The 23,870-nt window shown below is 46.5% G+C and overlaps 1 protein-coding gene across 1 annotated transcript; it reads left to right on the forward strand.

The window, feature by feature from the left end:
* Nucleotides 1–1,174: 1,174 nt before the first annotated feature.
* Nucleotides 1,175–13,946, forward strand: NELFB (negative elongation factor complex member B). Its single transcript, XM_065648444.1, has 13 exons — nucleotides 1,175–1,361; nucleotides 2,036–2,199; nucleotides 2,389–2,488; nucleotides 3,218–3,448; nucleotides 5,474–5,659; nucleotides 6,952–7,064; nucleotides 7,661–7,763; nucleotides 8,743–8,838; nucleotides 10,195–10,337; nucleotides 11,222–11,328; nucleotides 12,221–12,362; nucleotides 13,161–13,269; nucleotides 13,524–13,946. The coding sequence occupies exons 1-13, from the start codon at nucleotides 1,260–1,262 to the stop codon at nucleotides 13,659–13,661; spliced, it is 1,734 nt and encodes a 577-aa protein (XP_065504516.1). The 5' UTR covers nucleotides 1,175–1,259; the 3' UTR covers nucleotides 13,662–13,946.
* Nucleotides 13,947–23,870: the final 9,924 nt, after the last annotated feature.

The following is a 23,870-nucleotide window of genomic DNA, read 5'->3' on the forward strand; positions in this document are numbered from 1 at the left end:
AGGACGTCGCAGCAGCTCGTGGCTGGGAATAGCATTCTCTCGTCTGAATGTTGGGGTGCATGGGCGTCTGTTGACAGACCTAAGTGTTTTGGGGGGCTCTAAATCACATAGGTTTTGCCTCAATAGTTATACAAACTGATGGGCAAATACAACAGGAGTTTCTGCAACGGGTTGGACCAACACAGCTCTATACAATCCTGCCACTTGGCCACAGATCTCACAAAGGACAAATTAGGATTTTTTTTTTCCCCACTCTGTAGCAGCTATCCTGAAAGGACGGGCCTGCAAAGGTCAAACTATGAATGGAGAAAAGCCACTTCTCCTTTGTGAGGCTGATTTTGGTTCCGTTTCCTGTTTCCATCGCTCTCTGCCAGGGATCAACCAAGAAGTGGCGGCTGCCTTGGGGAGACGGGAACCCCGACATTTGCTGCTGTGCTCCTGTATTGTTGTTAGCTGGAGCAGTGTGCCCCAGTGCTGGTGGGGGGTGTGGGTGTTGTCCCAAAACCAGGGGTTTTTACTTGCCGTGCATACAGATGAGCCAAATTTAGCACATAGAAATATTGTTTATTACAGAGTTGTGCAAGTCCGAATGCTGGAATGAAGCCAGCACGCTGGAGAGAAAAGTAACAGCCATTATATACAAAATCTTATCGCTACTCAGGGCAGCTCTAAAGAGCCAATTGGTTACACATTTGCATATTGCATTACATAATTATTTTATCGTATAATGAGCAATGTTCAGCTAAAGGACACTTTATCCAACAGTCTTGAGATATGTGTTGAAGCAAGACCCAGTTGTGTGGGCGCTAAATGTCTAAAGCCGCAAGGTCAGTAGCGTCTGTACTTTGTGATCGGGTGTTTTGCAAACCACTCTTATCTTTGTTCTCTGAGCAGACTGGCCTAAAACTGAAAGGATTTACGGATCTTTAGGTTAGCAGTTGCGGAGAGGGTTCATTCTTTTTAAGTCGAAATGACAGCAAGGGGAGCCCGCGGCGGAACGCTGGTGCGGCGGAACGCTGGTGCGGCGGAACGCTGGTGCGGCGGAACGCTGGTGCGGCGGAACGCTGGTGCGGCGGAACGCTGGTGCGGCGGAACGCTGGTGCGGCGGAACGCTGGTGCGGCGGAACGCTGGTGCGGCGGAACGCTGGTGCGGCGGAACGCTGGTGCGGCGGAACGCTGGTGCGGCGGGCCCGGAGCGGGGCGGCCCGCAGAGCGCAGGCGGGAGCGGGCCCGGCGGGGCCCGGCCAGGCCAGGCCGCCATGTACGCGGGGCTGCAGGAGCTGGGGGTGGCCAACGGCGAGGACCTGAAGGAGACGCTGACCAACTGCACGGAGCCGCTGAAGGCCATCGAGCAGTTCCAGGTGGGGCGGGTCGCCGTGGGACGCCGGGGCTGGAGGCCCGAAGTGCGGCCTGTTTTGTGGGGGTTCTCCCCTTTTTATTTTTTCACCAGCATGTACTCGGCGCTGGTGAGACCCGACCTTGAATACTGTGTTCAGTTTTGGGCCCCTCATCATAAGAAGGACATTGAGGTACTAGAGAGGGTGCAGGGGTGGGAACGGAGCTGGTGAGGGGCTGGAGCACAAGTGTGATGGGAGTGGCTGAGGGAGCTGGGGGTTCAGCTGGAGAACAGGAGCTGAGGGGAGACCTTCTGATCTCTGACCTGCCTGAAAGGAGCTTGGAGCCAGGGGGGGTCAGGCTCTGCTCCCCAGGAACAAGCGCCAGGACCAGAGGAAACGGCCTCAAGTTGCACCGGGGGAGGTTGAGGTTGGATCTGGGGAACAATTTCTTCCCCAAAGGGCTGTGGGGCATTGGAACAGACTGCCCAGGGCAGTGGTGGGGTCACCATCCCTGGAGGGGTTTAAAAGGCGTTTAGACGAGGTTCTCAGGGACATGGGTTAGTTGGACTTGTTGATCCTGAGGGTCTCTTCCAACCGAAATGATTCTATGATTCCATAATTCTATGTCTCTCGCAGTCCCTGCTGCTGTTTGTTGGCAGAGCCGGCTAACCCTGGCCCTGGTCGGTGTTTTGTTGCAGACAGAAAATGGGGTGCTGCTGCCCTCGCTGCAGTCAGCTCTGCCCTTCCTGGACCTGCACGGCACCCCCCGGCTCGAGTTCCACCAGTCGGTCTTCGACGAGTTGAGGGAGAAACTGCTGGAGAGGGTCTCTGCCATCGCCTTGGAAGGGAAGGTTGAGGAAAGGTTTGTTGGCAGTCTTGGTTATTCAGAGTCAGCTGGGAATTTTGGGTGGAAATGAGTTACAGCGGAGGGGTAACTTCTGCAAAAGGGAGTTCAGTTCCTGGAGGACCAAGTTCCAGTGGCTTTGAGATGAGCCACTTTGGTCTTTTGCTGTGACATTGTACTTAGTCTCTTGCTCTTACATGTTTTCAGATACAAGAAACTGGAGGATCTCCTGGAGAAGAGCTTTTCCCTGGTCAAGATGCCTTCCATACAGCCTGTGGTAATGTGTGTCATGAAGCACCTGCCCAAGGTAAAACTGCTCCACCGGTTCTCCTCTTCTGTTACATCTCCATTGTGTAACTTCTCTTAGCTGTGCTGTCAGCTGGGCTGTGTGTTCTGTCTGCAGACTTTCTGCAAGTTTGTCTTTCAGTGTTAGGAACTGACTGATGATTTACTACGTTCTTGTGTCTGGTAACAACTTAACAGACTAATTCAAAAAGCATTTTGCATTTTCATAAACAGATGATGCTATTTCCCTGTTTTATTCAACACATGAAGCTTCCTAAAAGTAGTCAAGTTCACTGATAAGTGATTTTTTCCATAGCTGATTTAAAAATCTATGACAAGTGGAAAATAAGGTTTGAAAAATGCAATTAGAAATAGACAGGAGATTCAGATCTGTGAAACACAAATCTCTAGGAGTAGCCTTATTAAAAGCATCATATTGTACTTAAAGTAATCGATCCAAAACTGCTCGTAGAACTTTTGTAAGTTACTGAGTTTTGAAACATCACCCCAAATCTTAGCATTGGAGGTTTAAAGGAAGTCTTAAGGGTGTTACAACCGGGTTATTGTTACAGGAGGGGGGAAGGCAAAAGAGGAGTCTGTGATACTGCCTCTTGTTTACTCGCGTTGTTGTGTAAATGACCGGACTGCCTGCGATTATGATTTAGAGTCTTCTGTAGTCAGTTACTTATTACTTGGACAGTCAGGCAGGTAAAGCTGCTCTGCACTTTGGTAGCTGCTCTGTTGTTTGCAGGTCCCTGAAAAGAAGCTGAAGTTAGTAATGGCCGATAAGGATTTGTATAAAGCCTGTGCGGTGGAGGTGAAGCGCCAGATTTGGCAGGATAACCAGGCTCTGTTTGGAGATGAGGTGTCTCCACTGCTGAAGCAATATATCCTGGAGAAAGAAAATATTCTCTTCAGCAATGATATTTCTGTCTTGCACAATTTCTTCAGTCCGTCTCCCAAAACAAGACGTCAAGGAGAGGTAAGGACGAGGAAAACTCTTACAAGGTGCTTGTGAATGGAATTTATCAGCTTTCAGTCAGCCTTATCAAATAACAGTGTCCATGTCACCCACTCAACTTCACTACTAAGGTTGTTTGGCTAGACAGAAGTCTTTGCAAGAAATACCAGGCTGTTTTCTCCTATATGTCTGGATGAAAGCAGCAGGAATTATTTTAATAGTTACTCAGTGCTGGGTAATAATTGGTGTTCTTAATTGTTCATGAGCTTTTAAAAAAATAGGCCAAATTTTTTCCTTTATTGCTCAGTCTGGCTTTAATACCCCTCAGCTGTTCTGAAGGATGAGCATCTCTGTCAAATCAGTTTGAATATCTTAAATTTCTTTTCTTGGAACTGTTTGGTTTTTTGGTGTGTTTTTTTTTTTAGCAGGACATAGCCCAAGAAAAGCTGCCCTTTTTTTTTTTTGGTGAAAATGCAGAGGGGTGTTGAAAGTTGTAGATAAGCTGGTGTTCAGAAAAGTAGCTCTTTGAATGGAATTGGGTGAGGTGGCTGAGCTGATCCAACCCTCAGCCGCAGCCAGGGCAGGTGCTGCTCCTCCCCTCCCTCCCTGTAGCTCTGGCGATTATCAGACCCTTCCATGAGCTGATTCAGCTCAGTAATTGCTATGGAAACTAGCAAATAAAAGCAGTAAATAGTTTTCCAAGACAGCTGGATCTGCTCGAAGAAGAGATCAGCTGACACTGAGGCTGTTGCAAAGAGACAGGCTGGGTCACACAGCAGGACTGCTGCTGAAAGGAAAGTGGTGTGGGCATTAGGAGGAGCGGGTCATTCCTCTTGGCAACTGCAAACCCTTACAGTGGTTCAGCTGTAACATTTTGCTTTACTCTGGTGGCTTTTGCTCCAAAAGGGAATTATCAGAGTTTCTGTAAGGACCTTGCTATCGAGAATGGTAAAGACTTGCAGGGATAAGGCAGTAAAAAGCTTTGATTTCAGAGAGGGTAGCATTTCTGTTACATGGGGGGTTTGGTTTGGGTCTGGTTTGCTTTCAAAAGCCCAAAAGCTGTGGTGCAATTTACTTCAGGTTTATGCTGTGGACTTGTGGTTTAACCCCAGCCAGCGACTAAGCACCACACATCCGCTCACTCACTCCCCCTGGGTGAGATGGGCGGGAGAACTGGAAGGGTAAAAGAAACTTGTGGGTTGAGATAAAAACAGTTCAATAATTAAAAAGAAATTGCAAGGGAAAAACCAACAAAGATAAAGGAAAATAAAACCCAAGAGAGACAAGCTATGCAAATGAAAACAATTGCTCACCACCAAGCAACCGATGCCCAGCCAGTCCCTGAGCAGTGGCCTCCCCCCACCAGCCTCCCCCCCAGTTTTATTGCTGAGCACGATGCTGTGTGGTGTAGAATGTCCCTCTGGTCAGTTGGAGTCAGCTGTCCCTGCTGTGACTCCTCCCAACTCCTCGTGCACCCCCAGGCTGCTCGCTGGTGGGTCTGTGTGAGGAGCAGAAAGGCCTTGACTCTGCAAGTGCTGCTCACCAGTAACTAAAACATCCCTGTGTCATCAGCGCTGTTTCCAGCACAAATCCAAACAGCCCCATACAAACTACTATGAAGAAAATTAACTCGATCCCAGCCCAAAACAGTACAAACCTTTACCTTCGTTCTCGTGCCCATAGCCTGAAGGTAAATAGAAATACAAAAAGACTTTCAAAGAGCGAGTTCCGTTCATGTTACAATTGTAAATTATATTCATTAATAACAGGTACTGCTTCTTACCTGTTCCACATAGCTGAACACCTTATATAATAACACAAGAGAGCATTTTCTTGGCATTCTTTATTCTTTCATTATGACTATGAAAGATTTGGTGAACATCTCTTGAACAAACGCTCTTGGAAATCCTTTTTGGGAGCTTACGTCAATATGGATGTTTCAATCTTGATAAATCACGTAGAAGAATTAATTTACATTTTGTGTATGTGTGTGAAATAGCGGTATCTCTTGGTACTGAGTGCACGTTTTTTCCACTTTGAGTGTAGGTGGTTCAGAAGCTGACCCAGATGATTGGGAAGAACGTGAAGCTCTATGATATGGTGCTGCAGTTTCTAAGAACCTTATTTCTTCGGACAAGGAATGTTCATTACTGCACGCTACGGGCAGAGCTCCTGATGTCACTGCATGACCTGGAAATCAATGAAATCTGCACCGTTGACCCCTGTCATAAGGTATTAATCATGTAGGACATGCAGGAGTGTTACTGGAGAATTTTGTTTTGCCCACTCCTGCTGCCCCACAGGACTTCAGCCCAAAGAAGGTGACTCTGTGGAGAGAGTTCAGACCTTGAATCCAAAAGTCATTTTATGTTCCTTGGAACCTCAGGTGAAAATTTTATCGTGGTTAACCAGCAGCTTGCTTTCATTTCATAAGCCATAAATCATTCAAATTTATGGTACTTGTGCAGTGTTTGAAACAATGTCTAATCTGACCTATGTAGATCTGCAAAAAAATACTAAAAAACATTAGATAGCCCCAGGTTCTTAATCAAAGTTTGCTTTTGCTTCCCTGCCTGGTGTGATTTACTCTAACTGTCAGTAAGCTGCATGTGTAACATTAAATACTTTGGATCTTGAATTATAAGAAAACTAATACTAAACTATTAAAATAGTGGGGGATGATGGATGTGATGTTAATGTCACACCAGGATCTTGTTGCTGGCCCTTTGTCTGTGGTCAGCATCACTCTGATCTAGAACAAAACTTTTTCTTCTGAGTAATGCTGCTGAGTTTTATGTGTATTCAGGTAAGACAGAATACAGGCAGTGACTGAATAAAAAAAGCAGTTCTTCAAGTTGCAGATCGTTTTCAGCAACCTCATTTTGCCGCTGCAAAATGCAGTTGCTGCTGCAAAGAAAAGAAACCGCAATGAAAGCATTTCATAAAATTTAGCAACTTGGGGTTTTTTTGACAGATGAAACATTGGGGAAAAATATATGTTGTTTTCCGAAAGGGGAAAACAGCCTTTAATTTTAGGTCAGATAAAACATTTCACTTCACTGTCTTTTTCCATTTTGATAATACAACTCTAAAGCAGAAGCACCTCCACCGTTAGTATCCCCTGCTTTGAGGGTGGGAGTGCTATTGCAGTGGCTAAAATATCCCAGCTTATTATTATTGCCAAGCCGTGCTGCTTCTTTGTCAGCCTCCTACTTGTATAAATCCACACAGATCAGGTGTGCTGGGCATTGCTATATTTTATACACGACTCTTCTATAATTGCCAGCGAATGTCTTTGTTGGGAGGGCAGAAGGTGACACGAGGTTCACTTACATTGCTATCTCTGACCTTGTTTTGGAATGTTTTTCTCTGACCAGCTGCTACCATACCTAATTATATTAATAAAATATATTAATTCCAGATATTTGGAGGTCATCTGAGCCTCTTTTCTATGGCGTTGTGCATTTTATTGCCGGTTTACTGCGTTGCTGTGGTTCATAAAGCTTTCTCCTGTTTTATACCAGTTCACTTGGTGCCTTGATGCCTGCATTCGGGAGAAGTTTGTGGACAACAAGAGAGCTCGGGAATTGCAAGGGTTTCTGGATGGAGTGAAGAAAGGACAAGAACAAGTGCTGGGGTAAGGAGCTTGGGCTGTTTATTGAGAAACTAAAAATGGGTTCCCAGCAGTCACAACATCTGAAAGGTATTGTAGGTGTTAATTCTCCCCCAGAGCGAGTTCACAGCTTTTCTGTGTAGTCTAATCCTGTACATCCATGAGCATTAGCGCACGAGGGCATAGCCAGGTGTGTGCTGGTGACACACTACGGGAGATCTCCTGCTGGATTTCCGTGCAGAAGACCTTTAGTAATTGTTTTCAGATAACACGCTCTTTCAAGTCAAAGAAATAACATTCATGGTGTTTTTACAAGGTAGGAGAAGGTTCGTTGGGTGGACACACCTGTAGGTAACAAAAGACGGAAATTCAGGTTTCAGATGATCATAGTAAGGATATTGCTACAGTATTTGCCCTGTGTCTCGCTCTCCTCTTAAACACAGCAGTGTGTCTGCTTATAAAAATATAGTGTACACACGCACACAGTTCTTTGGTGTTATGGTAGTTGACGGGATTACACCAAAGAATAGTGAAACACACTGGTGTCCTACAGTTGGGTATGGAACTGTATGGTAGGGTTGTTTGTTATCTGTGACACGTATTTGATTTTTGCTTCTCAGGGACTTATCGATGATCTTGTGCGATCCCTTCGCCATTAACACCTTGGCCTTGAGTACCATCCGGCACCTGCAAGACCTAGTTGGGCAGGACACCTTACCCAGGGTGAGTGTCACAACTTGTGCACCTGATCCGAGCTATCGTCTTAACTCAATAGCATTTATCAACAAAGGGCTGGTGCTGCAGAGGAAGTCCGGCTCAGTTCTCAAATGCGTGTGTAAATTGAAATAAGGGAAATGTGATACTCCTTGTCCATGTGTAGCACACGCGTCGGAGTTCTGCAGGAGCGCTGTTTAGAGACAGGCATTTGGGAGCTCTCCAAATTGACAACGAATCCTTTGCATGGCTCATTCTATCCTAACAGCTATGCATATATAGAATCAAATATATAATATGTGCCTCCCTGGTTTGGCCTTGCATCGGTTTACCTAACAGCAGCAGCCTTCTTTCCCTGTCAGGGTACAAGCAATGGGTTAGTTGACACTGTTCTGGTCTGTTGGCTGCGATATAACACAGTTTCTGCAAGTAGCGACTGCAGGAGATGCTTAAATGTTAAGGGAGGGGATGGCCTTACAGGTGTCTGAACGGTGTGAGGCATTTGCTGGTTTTATCCCCGAGTTGTTAAATTTTGCGGTTGGATTGAATAACTTCCTCATGACACTTTAAAGACTGAAAGCTGTTTTGGTTTCAGGGCACAATATAAACAAAAAGACATTGTCATTCTTATGCATGCTTTCTCTTTCTTCTGCTGAGATGATTTGTCCTGTCACACGTTATATTTCAGTGTACTAATTTGGCTGGACATGTTTAAAAACGATGTAGTGATCAGATTGGCTGCATACTTTTTGGTGCATTAGAAAACGTTACAAAAAACCACAAACCGCCAGGTGTGTCTGTTATTTGATTTCCATTTGAGCAATCAGTTGTCAATTAAATCGGAGAAGGGAATGCCTTTAGCAGTCCTTGATAAAGCTGCTAATCCAGGAGACTTTTGAATGTAAACCACTACTTTCAAATACATGTCTGTATGTGCAACTTGTGGAAGATCAAAATAGCTGTTTTTCTCCTCCCATTAAAATTCGAGGAAAGCCCGGATCTGCTGCTGCTCCTTAGGATGCTGTCGTTGGGACAGGGGGCCTGGGACATGATCGACAGTCAAGTCTTCAAGGAACCAAAAATGGTGAGCCATTCGATGTTTTGGAATTTGACATGTTTAATTTAAACAGATTTAGACTTGTTTATTATTTTATTGTGTCCCTGATTTAAGGTTCATTCTGCATACCTCTCATCGTAGCTTTTTTAGAAAATACGTGTAAGTGGTCACAGAGCAGCAGCTCACGTGGACCTACTGTGAGCATCGTTTACCTGCTTTTTGATTTACATGAATGCCTGGCCCCTACTGTTTTAAAATCAGACTGTACCTCTATTAAATTCTGCACTGGTTACTCATTGTTCCTTCTACACAACTGACAAGTTTGTAAAACATCTTGTATGTGGAAAACAGGATTTCAGAGGCTGTGCTGAAACCCTGGCAGCAGTGTAGCAGCTTTTCATTGACATGAAGAATGTTTTTCCCTTCTGGCTCTGTTGTAGCAATTTTGTGTAGTGCCACATTCAGCTACAACCTGTCGACACTTTGGAAATATTTTGCCCAGCATTACAGGCAGCCCTGGCACGGTTTGGGAGCAGATCAGGGATGGCAGGAGGATTAACCGTGGCGCTGCACAGCAGGACTGTTTCTCGATAAATTTGCCATTTCTGTTCTGAACTATAAAGCAGCAAACGTCTACCTAGGGGGATATTTGAAGTCTCCAAAATGCATATTACTGGCCGATTGCACTTTTAAATTTACTACAGGAAAGGTGTGCTTAATACTCAGATTGTAACAGTGAGGGTGATTGAAACTCCAGGCATAGCACTGTGATTGGACTTGCAGAGGTGCTCTCATGAATCTCTTAGAAAGAATCTGTGAACATTTTTCCTAAAGGGAATCTCCAAATCTGTATTTTAAATCTGTTTTATTTGTGTTTGCCAAAAGCTGTAACCTCCCACTCTGTGAATCTAATACAAAACAGGTTGATCTGCCTTGTGCGAGGAGATGCTCTTTGTTGCTATTCTAGCTATTCATTGATCCCTGTCACTTCAGGGAATGAACAAAATGATTTGTAATTACTTGATGTGATTTGTAATTATTGATAAAAGCAGTTTGGTACCATCGTTAACATGCAGTGCTTGCAGCAGTATTAGGAAATGTCTCTCAGAAATGCCACATAATTGTGAAAAGCAAGAATTCAAGCAGGAGTATTTCTGTAGATGAGGTGCAGTTTTCCTAATTATCAGTGGGACATGTGGAAGTGAATTATTCAAGGAATTTTGACTGGAACTGGATATCTAAAAGCTTATTTTCCTGAGTGTAGGTAGAATGGGGCTCGTAATATTGCCTCTCTATTTGTTACGGCACTCAAAGACCATTAGGTGGCATGAACTGATTGGTGAAAATGTTTTTCTGTTCCCTCTGTTTTTCCATCCCTCCAAGGAAGCTGAGCTGATCACGAAGTTCTTGCCCATGCTGATGTCCTTTGTGGTGGATGACCACACGTTCAACGTGGATCAGAAACTGCCCTCGGAGGAGAAGGGCCCAATTCCCTACCCCAACACCATTCCTGAAGCTTTCACCAAGTATGTAACCTGCCTTCCTGACTTTGTACATGTAGTATTGTTACCAAAACAAAACAGCAGGGAGCCAGCAAAAAATACTGTATGTGATAAAATGAAAGCTTTCTTGAGGTAAGGTTTAGTCCCAGTTAATCAAGCCTGAACTTTTCCTTTAGCAGAAGAGATTTGCACCATCATTCCTCAAATAAAATTTATCTGCATAAAATAATATTTCTTGTAATGACCATTCTTTGGGCAGATTGAACATGAAAGTATTTGGTATTGCCGCTTTCAAATAAGCTGCTTGTGTAGCTTCCCACACAGTGAGTGATGAGTGTGTCGAGTGCCCATGTTGGTTCTGAAGAGTGCTATTGTAAATTGTCAAATTGGCGTTTTTATCACACAGACACTCGATTTCTGTTGGTAACCTCTCACTCCAGCGATGTCAAAAAGATGAAGAAAACCTCTGTGTGCTCTGTTGTAATCAGATCTTGCACTAATTTCCAGGACAATTTTTGTCTGTATGCCAGAATCTGGAGTACCCTGTACTCTCCTCTATGACAGCATAGATATTTGACCTTTAGGAAACTAAACCAAAACACTATTGGACTTTGTATCATTTTTGAGTATTTGGGCTTCTTCGAAAACCCATTTTGAGTAGCACTTTTATCATTAATGCTGTTACACATGTTCACAATTAAATCCAAGTGTTTGATTGTGAGACAGCACGATGTTTGCTGAGTAATAATTTTTTTCTGGATCACGGTGGTGAACATAGCGATGATCATCTTCTCAGTCACTGAGTAGCTGCTCTTCAGTGGGTTTGTGGTTAGCTACTGCTGTAACTGCTTTAAAAAAAAATCTGTTTTAGCTTTATTGATTCAGAAACTTTGCTTCTGCCGTAACAGATTCTTGCAGGAGAACAGAATAGCATGTGAGATTGGGCTGTATTACATCCTTCACATCACTAAGCAGAGGAACAAGAACGCTTTCCTTAGGCTCCTGCCAGCACTGGGTAAGTTTTTTGTCTCGTCTTCTAGGCCTGTTTGCCTTGTATTGGACACCCAGGAGGCAAGTAAACCTGGAGTGAAAGTCATTTCAGAGTCAAAGACATAATGTTCTGCCTTTGGCTCTTCTAAGGCCCTGCAGAAGTGTGTGGTTTTGTCTGCAGTTAGGATACTTTTCTGCTGATCCAAGAATTTAGATATAGTGGCTGAAGGTCAGTAGTTCCTTAGATCAAAGGCTGTATTAACAGTGAGAGTAGTTGAGAACTGTTGGGAATGAATCTGAAGGATAAAAGAGCAGGTGCCTTAATTCTGCTGCTGCTCATAGTAAATGCAGATGGCCAGAAATTCTTGGGGCTTGGCTTTGTGTGGGGAAAAATCCTGTAACAGGACTGAACACAGCCTTATTCTTTGCTGGGATGACCTTCTTCACTGACTTCTCTGGAGCGAGTTGCATGGGAGCTCTGAAGCAATCTTAGGAACTGCAGCTCCCGCAGTGGCAGGGGGGTTGACTTCCCACTCCCCTACCCCAGCTCTGCTGTTCTGTGAACCCGTCACTGAACAGTCAGCTCATTTACACGGGTGAGTTTTCCACTGGTTGAGTGACTTGTATCTGCTCACTGCGAGGTCTGAGGAGTGCAAGGAGGTGGATTTGGCTGTGGAGAAGGATAGTTGGGGACTTTGTGATTTAGGCAGCAGCAAGCTACTCTGTGACATGGGCTTTCTACATTTTCTTCTCTCTGCTCCTAATTATTTGTGTCTGAAAGATCAAAGCTTCCTGCCTGGGCTACCCATTTTAAAAAGAAATCTCACTTCAAAGTTTTCGTCAGGAGCATCTGCTGAAGATTCAGGTTTTGGCACATCCTTGTCAGTCTCAGTCTCTTTCCTTTTCATGTTGTACAGTTGAGACATTCAGTGACTTGGCCTTCAGTGATATTTTTCTGCATCTGCTTACTGGTAATCTCACGCTGCTGGGGGATGAATTTGCACTTGAGGAGTTCTGCACCAGTCTCTTTGATGGCTTCTTTCTCACTGCCTGCTCAAGGTAAGTCTGATTTTCCTCAGGGGAAGTAAATTTACAGGATACCTGAGAGAATAGGTTCTACTGCTTTGAATTATAGTTCAGCAAACTCTTCACATATACTGGAAATATGAGCCTGATGCTGTTTTTCTTTAAAGAAAGGCTTATATTTTGTGATCAAGTTTTTATCAGCGGAATTGTTAAGTGTCGATTATGAATTTTTACCTAAACTGTAATTCATTATTCATAAGTTAGAGCTGCAAAAGACAATATCCTTCGTGCTTTGCAATAGCTCTGAATATGAAGAGTTAACTTCAGTTCTTTGCAGTATCAACTGTACACAGAAAATCTGTTTGTGTCTGTTAATTCTGTTAAGTCAATGAGGTTCAGCTGGCGGCCTGCAGACCAGATCTGACCTCCAGACCGCTTCCCCAGAGGTGCCCAGAGCTTCTGTTCGGGTGCAGCAGCGTGTGCTGCTCCTGCCACCGCTTCCTCCATGTGCAGAGGGACAAATGTCCTGCATGTGTGTGTGGTGGGTCCAACAGAGGCACCAGCTGCTGCCGAGTGCTTGAAATCTCCCTCTCCTTCCTCACGGTTGCTACAGTTAGTCTGCATGTCTTGAATAATTACATGAATTACTGGAAAGTCTCAGGCAGGGTTAGCACTTCGTAGCATGCAGACTACAATTCTCAGGCGGTTTGGAAAATCGTAACAAAGCTGCCAGCCTATGAGTATGTGAATTATTCTGGTACTGTAGCTTTCTTGTTCTCAAGATGGTATTTGTTTGTATTGGTTCCTCTGCTGTAAAATTGCTTTTTGCAGGAAGGAGAACGTACACAGACATGTGCTGAGACTGTTGCTTCATCTGCATCACAAAGTGGCGCCTGCCAAATTAGAGTCTCTCCAGAAGGCTTTGGAGCCCACCAAGCAGGTAAAAGGGGGGAAGCATGAGAAATGGAAAATTAATTGCAAATGAAAGCAGCTGCCTTTCCCAACGTTGCTTAACAGAACATGAGCTCTGCTTTCCAATGTACCAACTTGTGTCATAATGACCGTGTAACTTCCTCTCTCTGCACTGGTTTCTGTTAGAACACACAGGGTAATTGCACACTTAGCGTTCCAGCTAGTAGCAGCTAGAATGAAGTGTGACTTCTGTTTTTCCCCTCCCCAATTCTCGTTCTGCAGAGTGGGGAAGCTGTGAAGGAGCTTTATAACCAGCTCACTGAGAAACTGGAGCTTCGCAAGCCAAGTCCAGCCGAAGCGACTGAGACTCCCTCCATGGAACTGACCTTGCCCACCGTGCCCACGCCAGCCTCACGCTGAGCTGTGTCGGTAGCACAAGAGTGAGACAGAAGAAGAACCAACCTCGTGCTCTGCAGCGTGAGGGCACTTTATTGCCTTTCAAGCGTCAAAAAAAAAAAGCCACTGAAGTTCTTTCAGGAAACACTTCAGTTTACCCAGCTCACTGGCTGTTGCTGGTTAGAAAACTGCAGTGTGTTGCGTGTTGCGAAGGTTTACTTTTCTTAAAGATAGTTGAGTGTTTTCTTGTAGATCCATTTAAAATCTGACTGTACATTTTGTTTTCAAAAAGAAAATGCATATTTTTAAGTTTGGCATCTTGTATTTTAAACTCTACTTTAAGAACTGGGCAATGAGCGTTTGTTACGGTTGAGCAATTAATATGAACTGAAGGCTAGCCATAGCTCTCTTTGGCTGTTAGCTTGCTCCTCTGAGTCTTTGGAGAAGATGCTCAACAGAAGGAAATCTCAGAGGAGATAAACTCCACTGATACAATTTAATGTTTGAGGTTCTAGCTCTTTTGGTACATGGTAAGACGTGCTGCATTAGTCAGAGATGTCACTAGAGCAAGAAGCAGTCAAATGCCATCCTTTCAGCTAGGTTTTTAAAGAAGGACAGAAATTGCATCGTTCTCTCCCTACTTTTCCCCAGAGGAGTAGCTTGAAATGAGTCCTAGAGCCAGTGGAAAAAAAACAAGACTAGTATATTCCCTAGTGGCAATAGGGTTTGAGTGTAGCTGGAGTGAAATTCTGTCTTTGAAAAAACAGCCTGTTCTTCATGGCTCATTTGTGTCACTGTCTGTACTGTTACAGTTAATTCCTGTTCTGCTTTTATTGCTGCCTCAGCAAAAGCCTCAGGTAAAGTGTGTGGGAAGATGGGCATGGGAGAAGGATGAGCTGGGTGAGTTCACAGCTGCCTTGACGATGATTTCAGCAGGTAGAATATGCCTGAAAAGAATCTTGCCAGTCTCCTGTAAGCAGGAAGCTGCCTACATGAATAATTCAGAATCGTGGAAGAATTCGGGTAGGAAGGTACCTCTGAGGGTCTGTGTTCCACCCCTGACGCAGAGCAGGACCAGCTTAGGTGAGGTTCTCGAGAGCAGGATTTTGTCTTCCCCTTTTTTGGGGTTCACAAGGTTTCTGTGAGGCCATTTCTCCAGCCAGTTGAGGGGATCCCTTTGACCCGCAGCCCTGCCCAGGATATTGGCTATGCCCACAGGTTGGTATCATTTACAGACTCGCTGAGGGTGTGTTCTGTCTTCAGGTTGTAAATTGAGGCATTAAGCAATGTTAGCTGTATTAATGACCCCTGAGGAGCACCCTGAGTGATGAGCTGCCAGCTGGACTTCGTGCTGTTGATCACGATGCTCTGAGCCTGGTGTCCTGTCAGTAAGACGGTTTGGCCGTGTGGATTCTCCAGATGGTTGTGTCAAAAGCCATTTACAGCCAAGGGGACCTCCCCACTGCTCTCCCCCGCAGCCCCAGCCAGGCATCTCTTTGTAGAAGGTTCTTAGGTTTGTCGGGCACAATTAACCCTTGGAATTTGCCCATCCATGCTGGCCATGCCCTGTTGCTTTCTTGTCTGCCATGTTTCTGGAGGTGATTTTTTTTTTTTTTCCCCCCATCACCTCTTGTTTCCTGGGACTTGAGCACTCTGGTGCTAAGTCACACTCATGAGACTTTTCCATTTCCTGAAGCTGTGTCCAAGGAAAAGAAACACATGCTGGTGGAAATCCCTTCCCGGAGCTGCCAACTCCCTCTTTGCGTGGTTTGCTGCTTCCTCCTGAGGTCTCAAATGCTGCATGAGTGCCGCCTCTCTTCATCGCCTTGGTGCTTTATTTCTCCTTTTATGCGGGGACTGGTCTGTATCTCGTGGGATAACTGGGAAGGCAGGTCAGGTTTGTGTGTGACAAGGGCACTGTCCTCTCATCCACGCTGCCTTTGTGCACCTCGTCTCACTCCAGCTCTTGGGGTCCGTGTTGCCTTTGGCCACCTCTCAGCCCTTCTGGCATCAAACTTGTTCGGACTTGTTGGAAACAGGAACCGGGTATAACAATCAGGTCTTTCTTGCAAAGTTTTGTTTTCAAACCACTTAAACTGTCATGGTAACTTACACAAAATAACATCCCACGCTGCTGGCGAACCTTTCGCAATGACCCTACTCAGGCCCATGCTCTACTTGGACTTGAAGGTTAGTTTAGGTTTGTGTTGGGGATTCTCTCTGTCACTAAAGGTTTCCCTTGCACCATGTGCTGACTTGGTTCTCTCTGGCAGCACAAACTTCTTTTAATCTGGACTGACTGTGATTTACTACTTGTTAGAAAAACCTCTTGTGTTTCAGCCTGTACCCACAGTACTGAGATACATGCAGGTGATATTTGTTTTTCCCAGGTTTTTAGATCTATAAAGAAATTGAATCCCAGAGCACAAACTGGCTGTGACCTGTGCTGGTGGCTGCCTCAGCTGAGGAGGGAAGATCAGTGGGGAGTGGGAATAGCTGTTGGTCTGTGCTCTCCTGGCCTGGCTGCTGCAAAGACAAGACGACAGTTTTCAGAACACGCTGGTTTAGTAGTGAACATCTTGGTGTGTTTCCATTCTTTGAGATGAGAATGGATTCACTCCAGTGCCAGAAATCACAGACTCGCGTTGTGTGTGTAACCTCCGCACAGGCTGTGGCAGGAGCTGTCTGCAGCTGCGTGTGGGACACGTTTTGGTTGGAAATCCAGTCCGACCGTTAACACTGCCAAGTCCACCACTACCCCGTGTCCCTGAGAACCTCGTCTCCGTCTGTCTGACCCCTCCAGGGATGGTGACTCCCCCACTGCCCTGGGCAGCCTGTTCCAATGCCCCACAGCCCTTTGGGGAAGAAATTGTTCCCCAGATCCAACCTCAACCTCCCCTGGCGCAACTTGAGGCCGTTTCCTCTGGTCCTGGCGCTTGTTCCTGGGGAGCAGAGCCCGACCCCCCCTGGCTCCAAGCTCCTTTCAGGCAGGTCAGAGATCAGAAGGTCTCCCCTCAGCTCCTGTTCTCCAGCTGAACCCCCAGCTCCCTCAGCCGCTCCCATCACACTTGTGCTCCAGCCCCTTCCCCAGCTCCGTTCCCTTCTCTCCACTCGCTCCAGTACTGGATGGTGCTGTCCTGCGCCGCAGCTACCAGATGAGGTACGGCTGGACTGTGTAAGAAAATTATTATTTTTTTAAACATCTTTTTTATAGTGCCTCCGTGCTGGGTAACCGATCCCAGCTGAGATGCTGTGTGTGCAGCAACAGGCGTGCGCTGCTGGAGCTGCACGCTAGAGGGTAGTGCCCTGTGCCTGCCCTGCCCAAAGCACAAATCTTTCCCCACTTGGCATGGCGCAGAGCTGGAATCACTCCCTATGCCACAGTTTGTCTTTATAATGGGAGTGTGATGCCTGTGATACCAAAAAAAAAAAAAAAAGTGTATTCTCTCCAAACCTGCCCTGAGTGGGAAGTGAATTTTTACAATGAACTCTAATTAGCTTGGGCAATCTGGTCTTCTGTGTGTGCTTTTCCTGCGAGATCAGAGAAACTAATAGCCCTGAGAGGTTCTTCAGGCTTTTTTGGTGGTTAACATTTAACTAAAATTTTATGTTGAGCTGTGAAACAAATAATTTGAATTGAGCTGCGTTAGAAGATTGATAGAGCACTCTAACTGCTGTAGTCAGTAAAAGCAGCCAGTTCCTGAGGCCTGCGCCAGCAGGGGAACCAGGTCTTGTATAAAATTACTGAAAAAAAAATTATTATAGTAAAATACATTTTACTGCCAAACGACCTGATAGCCAAAGCATTCCCAGCATCATTTCAAAACACAGGCCGGTTCCACTTGACATATTGATTTGATGCTGGATGGCTCCTTGTGGACCGAGATAAAAGGAGACCAAAGAAAGAACACAGCAGAGAGAATACGAAGATCCCCTGGATACCCATCAGCTATTGTGAGTCCTCTCTGTTTTGCCAGGAATGGTTTGGTTTTTAGGTGATTCCTGGCGTTCTCTCTGTGTTCCGGAGCACAGGTCCCAGCAGGGCAGGTCTGTTCTACTGGGATGGATGAGCCGGTCACTGCTGCCAGCTGGGCAGGCCTTGGCATAGCCCTGCGCAGAGAAAATGCTGCTTAAAGTCACCTCCTCTGCCTTAAACTTTGCTATAACGCTTGGGTCCATCATGTTTTTAACCTGAAATGCTAGAAGCAAATATCAATCCCCGCTTGTTCTTGTAATTTCATGTCTTGACGTGCTGTGCTGCCCCAAGTAAAGCTCGATTTTTTTTTTTCAACTTTTCTTTTTTTTGGCCAAAGCAGGGAGCAGGGCATCAAGCTTAGCAGTGACCATCCCTCCTCCCCTTCCCAACAGGACTCTAGTGGGTTCCTGCGGAGATCTCAATAATTTCAGCAGGCACAGGAGCGCAGAGAAGCAGCCGTGGTGTTTTCACATGCTGTGTCCTTTGTTCCCTGCTCTGCTGCACCTGGTCATCACCGGCAATGGCAGGAGGACGCCGGTCCTGAGGGCTTCCCTGGGAAGGGACAGAGATGGTCAGTCCTGCAGAAAACCACCTTCCTGACCTTTCTCCTCACTACTGGAACACCTGGAGACCCACCAAATCATTCTTGCTATGATTTCAAAGCTTGGCAGTGTGCGCTGGAAGCAGGTAGATGTCTTTGCCTGACCTGGTGAGATTTTTGCTGTGGAAAAGTGCAGAACCACATGGTAGGGACTAGTTCCCGATGTGCACCTTTGTCTGGTATGAGTGGGAGGTCAAACCAGGGTATGATGTGACCATCACCCTGGTTGTCCTGTGCTGTGGGGGGTCCTGACCGTCCTGGCTTTGTTTATGGTTCAGCAAGTCTGATCCTGCTTCTCTGGAGCTCCCTGAGGCTGGGTGACACCTCTGTCTTTGCTTTTAATGCTCTTTTTTGAGGGGGAAAAGAGCATCACTCGCAGATGCGCAGCCTTTCACAGACCAGCACCAGCTCGCTGACCTGGTGTGTCAGCTCAGATGTGCCTGACCCTGGAAAATCTTCCCGCAGCTCAGCAGGGATGTTGCTCCGTGGATTTCTCCAGGAGACAAGAGGAGCGGTGGTTCACTCCCTGAAGGAAGACACCGATGTGGTTCTTGCTGATGCTGTTGAGTGCCCTGGCGACACCTACCCAGGTCCTGCTTGGCTGGAACGTGCTCAAAAACAACACAAGCATTTCACCTTAAATCAAAAAGTATTTTAGTACTTCCCTGCTACTTAGGCACCTGATCTCCCACTGAAATCCATCCAATTTAGGCATTTAAACTCTGGCCTTTTGACAAGGAGCTATGTGTGGCCACCCAGCACCTTTAGGAGAACTCTCAAATACTTAGACATTTTATCTCACACCTCCTCTGCTCTGAAGCAGTGGGAGGACAACAAGGAACCTGGGGAGCTTGGCAGGTAGGATATACCTACTGTTACGACACAGTATTCAGAAGGTTTTATTTTGAAAAACCCTTTGGTTGTGCTTTGGCCTCGGTAGGATCACGAGAGATGCAGTGAGAAGCATCATTGCACCAATTTTGACCCATGAGAGGAAGTCTCTTGTTCATTTTCCACCAATTCAACCTAAATTGGGAAAGAATGGCCATGAGATGGTCCTCCTGGAGAGCACTGCTTGCCAACTCCTGGTTTCCAACCCATTGACACTATTTCCCAAACAGTCCCACAAAAGCCACAGCTGGGACCCTTGTAAGGACAGGCTCTGTTAGGCTGTGACTTAAAGGACAATAAGAGGTGGGGACCCAGCAGCTGGAAGGCATTGTCGTGCCTCTTCACAAGTCTGAATGCACAAAAACTTCTGCTTGTTGGCAGAACACACTGTTCTCCTCCATGGACCCATTGCAGAAGTGGTTGGGGACACAGGGTGGTGATGCAGATGGCTGGAGGGAAGATGGATGTTTCAAAGGGGTGTCTAATGATGTCTGGAGTGGATGCTGCACAGCAGAAAACTGAATGATCGCTCTCCAAGATGCTTTTATGGCAGAGTTGCTGTACAGTTCAGGATTTACAATCGTCTTTAGTTTAATTCTGATGAGTTGTGCAGGGTGGGAGACTTGGTGTGGAAGCCAGGATCCCCCTTATCCAGCGTCCTTGGGATGAACGTCTTGCTTTGACGCTGGGGGAGCTGCATCCAGCCTAGAAAATGAAGTGACGCGAAAAATGAAAATGAAATTCCTTTTTCAGAATAGTTCAGCCATTTGAGGATGGAGAACAACACAGACTTTGCCTCTAGGTCTATATAAAGGTACCTCGAGCTGCTCTAAATGTTAGTTTAGATCTCTGTAGGCTGGGGTCGTGTCCCAGTCCAAGGGAGGTGGCGTTTGGCGGTGACCGGGGCCGTGCGGGGCAGGAGCTGTGGCACAGCCGGTGCCGAGCGCTCCGAGTCTCTCCCAGAAGCAGAGGCTGAACAACACAGCCCGATTTAGAGAGTTTCTGGCCTTTGTTGCAGTGTTGATGGATGACGCACAGATGCTGCTTTATGTTTTTCTTTTGTACAGCAGTAAGACGTCTGTCCTGGCACACAAATGCCATTATTAATACAGCTGTCTCCCTGGAGAGAGGTCTTGATGGGGCAGCTTTTTAGGAGGAGTAAGTATTGCTGCAATTACCTTTGCAGCTCTCATAGGTCCCACTGCGACCACAGAGCTCTCTGCATTCTCCAGCTTGTCTTCTCACCTTTATTTCCCCTTCAGGCTGTTATGTTGGTAAGGGCTGAGCCCAGCACAGCTTGTGGAAGGGTCCAAGCTCCATGCTCATAGCCCTGAGCCCACAGACATGCTCTGGGTATCCTTGCCAGCACTCTTGCTCCACCAGAGCCAGGCTCAGCAATAAAAACAAGAGGCAAGTCAGCTTCTCGGAGCTTCAGATGTGTGTGAAACAGGGATTAAGGGCAGCTCCACCCAGGTTCAGGTCGGTCCCAGTGCTGAGGACACGGTTTCAGCTCTGTGGTTGCTTCAGACCTTGCTATTCGTGATCTCTGCGTTCACTGCTCTTTCCCAGGTCCTCTCATCTCTACTTCTTGCCCTGGGGCACCTCTTGCCATCATCTTCAGCTCCATCATCTCCTCTGCTGCTGTCTCCTCTTCCATACCCATCCCAGCAGAGATCTCTCCCATCGCGGTGAGGACAGATGCTTTAACCCTTTCCTGCAGCCGGGTAGATGAGGGACTCTGGCACACGGTGCTTTCATGACCGGGGTAGCAGGACATCCAGCCGTGCCCCGTGTTGGTGGCTTGGCTGAGCAGAGAGCTGACGTGGGGCTGTGTGTGCTCAAACCCCAGCGCTTGCATTTACAGCTTGGTGGCCTCTGCCTGGGGGCAAAACACAGCTCAGCTCAGGGTATTTAGGAACCTGGGGCTCACACACCTCGTGAACAGTCTGTACTCACCTATTGTCAGTCCTGTGTGCCGGGAATTCACCTCTAGTTTTGTGCTGGGTTTATATGTCAGTCCCTAATAATAAGATGTTTCTGGCAGGAGACACTGATCGTAGAATCACAGAATCATTTTGGTTGGAAAAGACCCTCAAGACCATTAAGTCCCTCCATTCCCCCACCCCTGGCACTGCCCCATGTCCCTGAGAACCTCATCTCCGTGTGTCCAACCCCTCCAGGGACGGTGACTCCAGCACTGCCCTGGGCAGCCTGTTCCAATGCCCCACAGCCCTTTGGGGAAGAAATTGTTCCCCACATCCAACCTCAACCTCCCCTGGCGCAACTTGAGGCCGTTTCCTCTGGTCCTAAAAGGAAATTTTCTTGCTTTCTAGGGAATCGGATTTTAAACCTGGCTAATACCATCCTCTGTGGTGCAAGAGGGACCAGCAGTGACCAGAGGAGCATCCACTGGCATGGAGAGACCACACTAAAGGTAACGAGGTCAGTCCAGCTTGAAGGATAATTTCCCAGAAAGCAACTAAACCATCTGTGTGGGTGGGGGTTGACCTGTGGGACCTGCAAGGGGAGTTTGGTGACAAGGACAAAGCTGAACAACTGGATGCAGTGAAACCAGCTGCTTTTTTTGTGCAAAACAATTGCATGAGGGGCAAAGGTATCTCATCTGGGCTGCTGTGCTGACATGAGGCCATGGCGCTGCTTCTCCTCATCAGCGAAAGAGAGGAAAAGCATCAATATTAGACCACAGCTTCTGTATCTGCCTGTGTTAAAGGCAGCAGCCCAGGAGTGAGTGTCGGTGTCTTTTTCTCCTCCTCCAGGTTCTGTGAATGTCAGTTCTCTAAGGCAAAGACATAGAAAAAAGAATTATCTTAACCAGCTGTCCTGCTTGAGTCAGACTAAACTCTTGCTGGTTTCTGTGCAGTTGTCATAGAAAAAAAGTCCAGAACTCGGGAGACTATAATTATTATTAGTTTTTAATATTATTTTTTCCCCTCAGACTAGCATCAGTTTGCTGTGCCAGAGCTCTGTTGGCTGATTAGGGTTAACAGAATTAAAAAGTGGTGAAATGTTTATAAAATCTTAGTGATGAGTCATTAACAATCTGATACAAAGCAATCTGGTGATTAAGAGTATAAGTTTCATATTACCACTTTTTCAACCACATTTATAGGTAGAAGCAATTAAAAATCTGATAAAGTATGTCTCAGAGCATCTGTTCTTTGTCTTTTATTAACTGCTGACTTGTATGAGGCTGTGGAAGGTGCTGACGGATTCTACGGTACCTGTTTTTCTTTTTAACTCTAAAAATCCATTTTCCTGTCTTCTGTGAAGGCTGAAATCTGTGAAGGTTGAAATCTGCTTTCTTGTGGCTCTGTTGGCAACTGTGTTTTCACTTTTTGCCCCTGAGGGTGGTGAGAGCCTGGCCCAGGTTCCCAGAGAGGTGGTGGCTGAACCATCCCTGGAGACATCCCAGGCCAGGCTGGACGGGGCTCTGAGCAACCTGAGCTGGTGCAGATGTCCCTGCTCATGGCAGGGGGGGCACTGGATGATCTATAAGGTCCCTTCCAACCCAAACCATACTGTGATTCTATGATCTTTTTGACTTCTTCTGAGCTTAGGAAGGAGGCACTGCATGTGAATGAGAGAGGAGAGAGAGATGCCTCTGCAGAAGTTTATTCCCCTGAATTGCACATGAAGCCTCATTAGAGATGTTGGTCACTGGGCCAGAGTCATTACTGACTTGTGAAATGAAGCTGGGGTAACAGCAACAAAGCATCTGGTCCAGTAGGTCATGGCCAGATTTGTTACCAACTCCAAATGAGCACCATGGTCTCTGTTTAATGAATAATCATATAATCACAGAAGGCTTTTTACAGGCAGGTTCCTTGACGAGCAGCCAAAGGGCAGAGAAGGAAATCTGTTTTCCATCTTGGTTTGTCTTGGCAGAACAACATTCATGGGCTTTGGCTGAGGACAAGCGTGTTTGGAGGTGCCAGGGTGCTGCTCGGGGTCTCTGGAGACAGCAGTGCCCGGGAGCTCAGATCCGCGGTTAGCGGCGCTGCGGCCCGGTGGAGGTGCTTCCACATGCAGGTGCTTGTGGCCTCACTGCTGCCTGGAGGAATTTTGGACCATGACCCCGTGGTCTGTTGTAGGAGCTGCTTGGTCTGATCTTTCAGTTCAGCCTGTGTGTGGGAGGTTGGATCTTTCCAGTGCTCAACTATCCTGTTTGTTAGAGGAATCCCCGCAGCCTTTGGGCGCTGGGCAAGGGGAATGTGGATCACTGTCTTTTCAGTGGAGCTCAGAAGTTCCTTCTAAGAAGCCAATAATTGCAAAATGCCAAACACACAGTTTAGGTCAACCCTGTTTAACTGTCCCCAAACAATTTTTGCTGCCTTTCTGTGATGCAGTTTGGGGATTGTGTGAGTTCTGGATCACAGGTGAGCCTTCCGAACGGTGGATTTACTGGTTTGTTAGTCAGTTACGCCACCTTCCAAGTGGAAAAATGGGGCCATGGGTGTTTCCAAGGAGCCCAAAGGACAGTCATTCAGTGTGCCCTGGGGGCTGCAATGAATATCAATACCTACTGCAACCTACCACCTCCCTTTCTAAAAAATGTCTTTAGCAGTAAAGAGGTTTAGATTGTCATCCAACAAAGAGGGAAATATTCCCTGAGTAGCAGAATGACAGAGTCCTGTTCCTGAGGGCCTTTGCTCCAGCAACACACAACCCAAAAGAATGGGAATGCAGCAGCACTCAGGCTGGTAGAGGTGCTTTGTGTCTCTTGCAAGGAATCGTGGGCTTGGTG

Source organism: Caloenas nicobarica, chromosome 19 (genome assembly GCF_036013445.1).
Source record: "Caloenas nicobarica isolate bCalNic1 chromosome 19, bCalNic1.hap1, whole genome shotgun sequence".
Classification (NCBI taxonomy): domain Eukaryota; kingdom Metazoa; phylum Chordata; class Aves; order Columbiformes; family Columbidae; genus Caloenas; species Caloenas nicobarica.

What these genes read in the sequence shown, in the direction of transcription:
- NELFB (XM_065648444.1), top strand. Translation starts at nt 1,260, where the DNA reads ATGTACGCGGGGCTGCAGGAGCTGGGGGTGGCCAACGGCGAGGACCTG. An exon ending in CCGTTGACCCCTGTCATAAG is followed by an intron (nt 5,660 to 6,951) that starts GTATTAATCATG and finishes GTTTTATACCAG; the next exon opens with TTCACTTGGTGCCTTGATGC. An exon ending in ATTCCTGAAGCTTTCACCAA is followed by an intron (nt 10,338 to 11,221) that starts GTATGTAACCTG and finishes CTGCCGTAACAG; the next exon opens with ATTCTTGCAGGAGAACAGAA.